Consider the following 10,382-nt stretch of genomic DNA (forward strand, 5'->3'; position numbering starts at 1 on the left):
TTTTTTTTTTTTTTTTTGGAGACAGAGTCTTTGTCACCTGATCTGGAGTGCAGTGACACAATCACTACTGACTCTTCCCTCTACCCTCCTGGGCTCAAGTGATATTCCCACCTCAGCCTCCCAAATAGCTGGGACTATAGGTATGGACCACCATGTCTAGCTAATTAAAAAAATTTTTTTTTAGAGATTGGGGTCTCACTGTGTTGCCCAGCCTGGCTATTCTCTTCTTTTATGTTCTGTTGTCACAGTGATCAAGATATGCCATTCCATTTTTATTAGTGTTTCCTTACTCATGTTAGTAATATTTTTGTACCAAATTCAGAATCCTCAAACAATTAAGTAAAATAAGCCAGGAAATTCTACAAATGAAGAGTGATGAGGGGGAATTAAATCTCTAAGGTATTAAAATATAATATAAAGCTTTAATAGTTAAAACTATGTGGCACTGGTACATGATAAGACAGACAGGTCAGTATAACAGAATAAATAGAAAGTCCATAAAGAGATTTCCCTATATATGGGAATTCAGTAAGTTACCAAATTAGCAGGGGAAATGAAGATTGTTTTAATAATGATGCTGAGGCCATTGCATAAACATTTGAAAGAAATTAAGTTGGATTCTTTTTGTATACCTTATACCACAATACATTCCAGATGGAGCATAAATGTAAATGTAATATTGTGAAACCATGAAAGTACTAGAAAAAATATGAAGATATGTTTTCATAATCTTGAAATTGAGGGTGGCCTTCTTAATTATTGTGTAAACCCAGAGGCCATTTTTAAAAATGATCAATTTGACCACACATCAGATTTTCATATGGCATAAGAGTATGGCATACAAAGTCAGAAGATACATAAACTTGGAAAATATTTATGACATATTTTACAAACCAAGGGCTTAATATGTAAAGAGTTCTTAATATATAAAGAATTGTTTAATAAGAAAAGGCCAGCAATTTAACAATAATAAAATGGGCCAACTTTATGAAAAAGAGAAATGCAAATTCCTCTGTACGAAGATACATAATGCTAATTAAAACCACATGAAATGTCTTTTTTCAGAACAGCAAAGATTGAAAGTTTTGATAGTATACTATCTTGATAAGGATGTGAGGGAAATCAACTTGGGAGCGTAACGTTGCTGATGAGAATGTAAAATGGCACAACTTCTGTGGAAAGTCATTTGACACTCTAAAAGTTACAACTCTTTTACCCAACATTCCCAGTTGAAGGAATTTATCCTAGGCATATTCACAAATGATATATGTACAAGAATATTTATATTTTACCGAGTGCTTCACCATTTTAAACCAACAATATGTAAGTTCTAGTTAGTCCAAATCCTTACCTAAACTTGTTTCTTCCATCTTTTTAAAATTCAGCCATTCTAGTGGACACGCAGTGATAATTTGTTACGGTTTTAATTTGCATTTCTGGTAACTGACGATGTTGAACATCTCTTCACATGCTTATTAGGCATTCATATGTCTTTAGTGAAGTGCTTAAGTGATTTGCCTTTTTAAAAAAAAATGGATTATTGAGTTGTTATAATTGTTTATATATCCCAGATACAAGTCTGTTTTTTAATATATGTTTTGTCAAAATTTCTCCCAGTTTTGGCTTTCCTATTTTCCTAGTAGTTTTTTTGAAGATAATTTTGAGGAAGTATAGTTCATCAGTTTTCTTCCTCTATGGTTGGTGCATTTTGTTTTCAAAAGAAAACTTTTATACTCCAAGGTCAGGAAAATTTAGTCCTTTTCCCCCCCAGAAGTTTTATATCTTTATCTTTTATATTTAGCCTTTTCTCCCATCAGATTTGCAAAGTGATCCATAACCAAGAAGGAAAAAATAGATTTAGAACCACAGCTTTAGAATGCTGTCTAGTTTTCAGATTCATGTCCTTTCCCCCAGTAAAACAGTTTCTGAGTTAATGGAGATAATGCCATTGTTTTTCATAAGATAGATAGCAGTGAAGTATCTGGCTTTAGTACACTTCCTAAGTAAATCCTCAATTCACTCCTAATTCTGTGTTTGAGTATTAATGTTAGATGCGTCTGTAGACCACCTGGAGCTGCCGCCCGTAGATGGCCTTTTACTGCTGTAGGGCAGTGAGGCAGCAACAGTGCAGTGAGCACTCCGGGAAAACTGAGTCAGAGACCTGACTTCTGGTCTTCACCCTGTTATCTGCTCCTATTGGAATAGAACAAAACTCTCCCTCTTATCCAGCAAGCCTCCCATTTCATCTAGAAGAAAATTCCAAACATGTGACTGTTGTCCAGAATGTCTCCCAGAATCTGATTCCAAACCCACTGTTCCATCCCTGTGGTGCCCTGCCATTTCCTGTTCCTTAGAGTTTTCTACTTGGCCCAACTATGTGTCTTTGTTTGTGCTGTTCCCTTTATCTAGATTGTTCTCATTCTTTTCATCCTACCCTAGGCTTAATTCAGTCAGTCTTTTAAGTCCTCAGTAAAACCCCATATCCTCCTTGAACCCTCTCCCATCCACTCAAACAGGAAAGAATGTTCCCTCACATTTTGTCGATGTATAGCCTCTCTCGTTGACTTCCAGACTTCTGAATGCTTTGTGGGTTGCTAGGGCGTGGTGTTCATTTTATATCTATGTTTCATATGGTGACTCACACAGCACCTGGTATAGAGCCTTTCTGTCGTAAAGCATCACTGCCGAACTCTTAAGCTGTATTCTTTGTAATGAGTTTTGCGCTGGTGTTTTTCAAACTCTGTGGTGTGACCCATTTGTTGCTTGTAAAAGCAGTTTTGGTGGTTCATGAGCAGCATTTTTAAAAAAATGAAATAAAGTAGACTAGAACATAACATGGGTAAGCATTGTATACTAGAAGGTTTGTTTCTGGTTTTATGTTTGCAAATATGTTTACTAGGCTGTGATATAGAATGTATTTTGCACTATGGGTTGTAGTAAAAAAAAAAATTGAAAAACACTATACTAGGTTTTAACCTCTATGATGAATTTTAAAATTTAGAGGAGAGACACTTGGAATTTTAAATAAGCCCAAAGAATACAAAACCTTGATAGTTACGAAAATTTTCACAAAATGCTTTCACATAATTTATACCATCTTCATTATCCCCATTAAGTGAATGATTTTTTTTCTTCAGCATGTATTGTGTAGTCTTTGTGTTAGATTTGAGGTGTATAATTGGATTATAAAAATATAAATCGACCAGGCACAGTGGCTGATGCCTGTAATCCCAGCACTTTGGGAGACTGAGGTGGGCGGATCACCTGAGGTCAGGAGTTCAAGACCAGCCTGGCCAACATGGCGAAACCCCCCATCTACCAAAAATACAAAAATTAGCTTGGCGTGGTGGCATGCACCTGTAATCCCAGCTACTCAGGAGGCTGAGACAGGAGAATCACTTGAAACTAAGAGGCAGAGGTTGCAGTGAGCCACGATTATACCACTGCACTCCAGCCTGGGTAACAGAGCAAGACTGTCTCAAAAAAAAAAAAAAGAGATATATATATAAAATTTTAAATGGGATTTTGAAGAAAGTTTAGTGGATTATCAGATGTTTGCCTGAAACTTCTGTTTCTTAAGCTTCTCTATATTATATATTATCAATTTGGATTGCTTATAGTAGAAGTATTTTGATAAGACAGTACTTTCTACATTAGAACAGAATGAATATTGTCAACTGAGTCTACAAATCAAAAATTAAAAAATTTGTCATTAAGGATACTGAAATTCCATGTTGAAAAATAAGTTCACTTTATACAGTACTCTAATACATGAAAAGAAATTTCTTTGTTAACTAGTATTTAAAAGACGACTTAATTTTGAAACTGATTATTCTCAGTCAGCTCAGCAAGAATCACATTAAATACTTCTTCTAAAAGGGAGTAAAACCTCGAATTTTCCAAATCAACACAGGCATCCTAAGTGTGGTGGTTAACTTTCAGAGAGCCTTGAGTCAGACGTGCTTTCATGAGATGGGAAAGCTATCAGCTACAGGGTTGCTTAGTATTTACAGTAAAACAGTTTCTGATTGACTTTTAAGTTTTTGCTTTAAACCTTTCCTAGATCCCTGGTCCCTTTATCTCTGGCATTGCTGTGTTAATAATGCCTGTGCCTTTTCCCTTCACCTTTCTTCAGGGTCAGTATAGACCTTCTGATTTGCTGTGCCCCGAGACATATGTTTGGGTCCCCATTGAGCAATGCCTGCCTTCACTTGAAAACTCCAAGTACTGCCGTTTCAACCAGGACCCAGAAGCAGGTACGTTTGGAGCTGAGCTCAGCTGGAAATCATTGGCTTTGTTTTTATGATCCATGTGTGTGTGGCTGTGGCTGTGGCTGTTAACAGGATCCAGGTAGCTTTGTATATATTATAGAGCGTGCTGTGCATGAGTGTGTGTGTGTGTGTGTGTGTGTAAGATAGAGGAAGACTGCATATGCACACAAACTCACACTCACAGTTTGGCACAAAATTAAGAAACCTCATGTGCTCGTGCCACTTACTGACTGGCTTCTCCCATTAGGTTAGTTTTATATGCTTTGAGGGGCTGATATCAATATCCACATCTTTTCCAACTATCACAGTGCCTAAAAATTGACTTCTAGATGGATTATTTAGTCAATGTAGAGAAGATAGATATATTGACCAACTGGACCGAATAAAGTTGTAGAATGGTTTCATGGAGGCAAACAGACTGTAATGGATTTTGTGACAATACTTTTTTGACTTTCTTCTTACCTCTGGTGTACCCCTCCAGTATAGTCCCAGCCATATTTTGTTCCCCATTGTTCCACTTCGGATGATCTGTGTACTAAGAGTATATACAGACATTGAAAGTATATCCCTGGCTGGGTGCAGTGGCTCACGCCTATAATCCCAGCACTTTGGGAGGCTGAGGCAGGCAGATCACCTGAGGTCAGGAGTTCGAGACCAGCCTGGCCAACATGGTGAAACCCCTTCTCTACTAAAAATACAAAAATTGGCCAGGCTTGATGGTGGGTGCCTGTTAGCTAGTCAGGAGGTTGAGGCAGGAGAATCGCTTGAACCCGGGAGGTGGAGGTTGAAGTGGGCCAAGATTGCGCCATTACGCTTCAGCTTGGGCGACAGTCTAAGACTCTGTCTCAAAAAAAAAAAAAAAAAAAAAGTATAGCCCTGGAGTTAGGCTTCCTGGAGTCAAATCCTGGCTTCATGATTAGCTGGTAAACTGTATGCCCTTAGGCAATTTAATAATCTCCCTGATCTCAGATTTCTCACTTTTAAAATGGAGATAATAATGGGACCTTATTGAGCTGTAATGAGGATTAAAATGAGATAAACATGCTAAGAACAGCCCCCATTACTGTTTTTTGGTGGTCACTTGCCAAATGAGAATGCTGCATCCCATATCTGCCACAGGCTTTTGTCTGCATTTACTTTTATTTACTCTGATCTCTCTCTCTGCAAAATCATGCAGTTTTGTTTACCTCCCTGTAGTCTAAGTACCACTCACAGTTCAAAGCAGCACTTCTCCACACAGCCCTCATAGTCCTGGCATTCAGCTGTGGCTTTGTAAGACAGGCACGGGTGCTGATGCTCTCGGGATGGGTTGCATTAAATTGACAGGCTTGTCTTCCCCTTAAAGTTCCCTGATATTCTCAATTGTGCTTAATTGAACTTTGAGGCCTCATAGAACCCCACCACAGGGGAGATGCCTGATCCTTATTTCTTAAGAGTATGAACATTTCTCTAGCTACCACCCGTTGTCTAAGTTTGGGAAAAAAGAAGGAAAGATCAATGGAAAGCCTGGAGGAGGAGAGAGGAGTAGGTGGGGCGAAACCAAATGAAAGATAAGGGGGCAGGGAAAGGGATGCAGTAACTTCTTCAGTTCTAAGATGTGCATTTGTTTCACAAATCAGGTTTTTCGTGTAAAAAAAAAAAAAGGCTCATGTAATATATTTTGTTATCTCCTTGAAAAGCTGTTATGAAATCAAGAGTGACTCCTTCTTATACATGGTGGTACCTTAGAATCTGATGACGAGTGACCATAGGGACCCAGATGACTCATATGCCAGGTACCCTGGCATTAGCCCCAGTTTTTCTGGATGTTTAGGTTTCCTAGAATAACCAGAGCTTTATAGTTCCCACACCTGAAATTATTAGTCAACTCTGATCATTTCATTCTGAGTAAAGTTACACCTCATTGATCAGATATGTTGCTTAAAAACAAACATTAAATTTGTCAACCAGTTTCAGAGTCAGGCTGAAAGCCAAAGGCAATAGTATTATAAGAGAAAGCATATACTTATCTACTCTCCTCTCTTCCCTCAAAAAAAATTTCTCCTCTAGCTTTCTTAAGGTCAGGTCAGTCCAGTCCCTATGATGAAAACTGCTGAACATCTTACTAAAAGATTTCATGTTCACATATAAAACTTTTTTGTTTAAGTTGCATTCCAATAATATTATGATCCTAAATTTCTTACTCCCCAACTTATGATAGCTTCACCTTCTTTTTTTCCTTATTGATCAGTTTTAAAGGTTACATTTCTTCTTACATAATACTTGGAGACTAAACACAAATTCTCCTTTTATAAAGTTGAAAAGGTGACTGAATAATTTCTATGCATTGAATAGATATTCAAGTAAACATTCATGTTAATATATTTTAAAATTATTTTCCAGAATAAATACTAATGAACATGGCAAAAAAGATTTAAAGTCTTATAATGACCATTTTTGTCAAGAACATACTATATCCTTGTGAGCGATGAATATATTGTGTGTTCTTTTCCTATAACTAGTAGGTTACATTTCTTATGGCAGTAGCTTTAGCTCTTAATCTTCATTGTTTAGAATTCATTTACAAAACTCGGGAGTAAATTTCTTTGAGAATAAATGCTTTGAAGAAATCGAAGATCTTTTTTGCATATGCTGAATCTGTGGAACTTTCAAGAGAATAGCACACAGTTTTATCAATATTGAATGTCACAGTCCAGACACTATTTGAAATCAGACTTATATCCTGTGGTTTTAGGAAATTAAAATGCAGTTACATGCTGGAATGTATTGAGCCTGCTGTGAAACATGGTCATTTGAGGTTTAAATGGCAATCTGTGAGAAACGGTTCTCTTCTCTGGGGCCAGTTTTACTTTTACGTGACCCAAACTTTGACTCAGAAAATAGAGCTTAATATGGGCAATATTGTTGTTCATCAGCATGGTGCTTTTTTCACTAAATCTTGTTTCTCTTTCCAGCTGTTGAGTAGTTAAATTATTCTGCAAAGGCACAGTTGATCACCATAGGCTTTGGTTAAACCAAGTATGGCTTCAAGGTGTGTCAGTGGCCAGTGTTAAGGAAAATCACATTTTCCCCCATCCTTTTGTATACACTACTTTGTGGTACTGTGGGGGGAGGGATTGACAAGCTGCAACAACTTGGAAAATTCTGAAGAAGTCCTTTTGTTCTTAGATAAGTCCTTTGTTTTTCAATGCAGGACTTCTGCCTACTTCAAAGAAAGGGGTTCCAAAGTTTCTCAAACGATTTTTAAGTAAAAGTCTTTTAGATTTTTTAAATTAATAACTGAATACGTATAGGTTTCAAAAGTTCTGTACACGTTTATGTATACACATATTTATGTGTGTTTTTTGAAAAACTAAACGAATATTCTGCATCCTTATGTTACCGTTATTACTTAATACTTTGTGTTAACTTCTTACTTTTGATAAGGTAGAAACTTACTTTCAGTAAAAAACAATTTGACCATTAATTTGGTCATAAGAAAACAAGTGCTGCTACTGTGTGATGCGCAGTATCTAATACAGATTTTTTTTTTTTTTGAGGCCAGGCTGGTGTGATCTTGCCTCACGGCAGCCTCTGCCTCCAGGGCTCAAACGATCCTCCTGCCTCAGCCTCTTGAGTAGCTGGGACTACAGGTACACATCACCATGCCTGGCTAATTTTGGTATTTTTTGTAGAGGTGGAGTTTTGCCACGCTGCATAGGCTTGTCTTGAACTCCTGGACTCAAGCGATTCACTCACCTCGGCCTCTGAAAGTGCAGGATTATAGGCGTGAACCACCGTGCCCAGCCAATATAGATATCTTACAGAAAAGTGTTGTTATTTTTTGTAATATTTTGTAATTGGTTTAGAGCCATAATAGATAAAACTATGATTTGATTTGACTCTTAATGTTGGGCAAACATCATATTATCATTGGTATTAAAATCCTTGGTTCCAGATTTACAAAAAAAAAAAAAAAAACTTTCTTGAGCATATGCTGTTTCCCAAGCACTATCCTATGATTTCCCCGTTACTCATTTCATCCTGAAAACATAGTTGAACATTTCGTATTGACCTCTCAAATATTTTTTGTCACAAAAGTAACAGGTAGCATTTGTTTTAATCAGGATAAAAAATAATTTAAATTCAAATACTACTCTATGCTTTTGTAATACTTATTTTGGTATTCATTTTAAGGGGCTAATAAGAATAATTTTATTTCTGTATGTAATTATAGTGGGATATATATTTTACCAGAGTAGTTTACATTTCATTCTGTACTATACATTGAAATGTTTGCAAAAAATCTTACAATTTATTTTTAATGTAGCTAAATCATTCATTATTAATAAGGATATCAAATTTAAATCCTTAAACATGATTTAGTGCTTTATCCATTTACCCAGGATAGTGAATTTCTAACACACCTCAATTCTTCCCAGCAGTTGCTGAAAATCTAAACTAACGTAAAGAAGCTTGTACCTGGTGTGATCCCAAAACTCTGAGCTTCTTGTCTGTATTGTGGTTTTGCTGTTAAAAGGCCGCTTTCTTTTCTCCTCTCTCTACTCTGTCCATCATTCTTGCTGGCATGGTACCCTGGCCAGCAAGGTTTTATACTTTCAGCATTTTGTTTTCTACTTTCACAGTTTCTCTATCATATGCCCACAGAAAAAGTAAGTCCCACTCTGACCTTGACTGTCTATGGAAGAACCAGGTTCAGGAAGCACGCCGTCCTGCATTCATTCGCCTGTTTCTCCAAGCCTGGCACCACTTCCCGAGTGCTGTATTGATGGACCCTCAAAAGGGTATACCTAAGCCAAGCTGTCATTTTCATCACTGGGAAACAGTGCCTAGGGAGAAAGCAACTTCCTCGGGCGCCTTACAAAGGTGCTGCAGTAATAGCTCATGACTAAGGAGACAGTGTCTTTCGTAATTATTTTAGATGCAGAATTCAGCTTTTTTTTAAATTTATACTTCTGAAGGTAAAATTGTTTTCATATCTACGTTTGAGGTTGAACTACCTACTTCAAGTTGCAAAATGAATGATGTTGCTTGCTAAATACTTAATAAACATATATTCTTTGTTTCTGGTAAAGATGGTGGTGCTTGGATGTAGCCAGCTGGAAGTAGAATCACTTGTACACTATTATGTGTTATAAAGGATACCATTGAAACAAGAAAATGTCTTGGAAATTTGACTCCCAAGTTTGGTGAATCTGGAGAATGTATTTTAATATGGAAAATACGAATGTTACAGGCTTCCAATTTTTCAGTTTACTTTCTCTCCTCTTAAAAATATCACTCTATTGTATTATTACTAATTTTTTTTTTCTTTTTTTGCGATGGAGTCTTGCTCTGTCATCCAGGGTGGAGTGCAGTGGTGTGATACCAGCTCACTGCAGCCTCTACCTCCCGGGTTCCAGCGATAATCCTGCCTCAGCCTCCTGGGTATCTGGGATTACAGGCACATGACACCACACCCTGCTAATTTTTGTATTTTTAGTAGAGATGGGGTTTCACCATGTTGGCCAGGCTGGTCTCAAACTCCTGACCTCAGGTGATCCACCCGCCTCTGCCTCCCGAAGTGCTGGGATTACAGTCGTGAGCCACTGCACCTGGCCTGTATTATTACTATTTTTTTTAAGCCACTTATTATCAAAGACACATTATGCACAATTTAGTATGGTACCAACATGACTGTTGGTTTAAAGATACTAGGCTTTCCTAGTTTGCATGATCTTTTAGTGAAAACACTAAGAAAAAATACAGGTTTTTGCTACAGTATTTGGTGTGCATGACTGAAGTATAATGTTTTACTTGTTTGCATTTTCTACTTGGAAATGTGAAAACTAAGATGTCTTAAGATAAACTTCAACAGTTCTCATTTTAAAAGATTGCTTTAAAGCCAGTCTTGCAGAGAAATTTTAAAACATACTAGTTTATAAATTTTAACCAGCCAGTATTTGCTCAATAAGCCATGCATGAGCAGTGAGCCAATGGCTGAAACTTGTTAGAGCACTGGCCAGTCAGGTTTGAAAAGCAGACTTAAGATTTCCATTTAGCAACTAAATAATATTTCTCTAATCCCTTTTTTCTTGTAGAATAGGTTTTAAAATTTCAAAATGAGTGCCA

The 10,382-nt window shown here is 37.0% G+C and overlaps 1 protein-coding gene across 1 annotated transcript in view; it reads left to right on the forward strand.

Annotated features, from left to right (window-relative positions):
- The window catches only part of LOC108529765 (arginyl-tRNA--protein transferase 1-like), a 136,371-nt gene extending 127,273 nt beyond the window's left edge, over positions 1 to 9,098 (forward strand). Inside the window, 2 exon segments of the mRNA XM_017872261.1 lie at positions 4,136 to 4,256; positions 8,919 to 9,098. Coding sequence (XP_017727750.1) covers positions 4,136 to 4,256; positions 8,919 to 9,040 — 243 coding nt within the window. The 3' untranslated portion in view covers positions 9,041 to 9,098.
- Positions 9,099 to 10,382: the final 1,284 nt, after the last annotated feature.

The sequence above is a fragment of the Rhinopithecus bieti genome, unplaced genomic scaffold (genome assembly GCF_001698545.2).
Source record: "Rhinopithecus bieti isolate Rb0 unplaced genomic scaffold, ASM169854v2 scaffold_6710, whole genome shotgun sequence".
Classification (NCBI taxonomy): domain Eukaryota; kingdom Metazoa; phylum Chordata; class Mammalia; order Primates; family Cercopithecidae; genus Rhinopithecus; species Rhinopithecus bieti.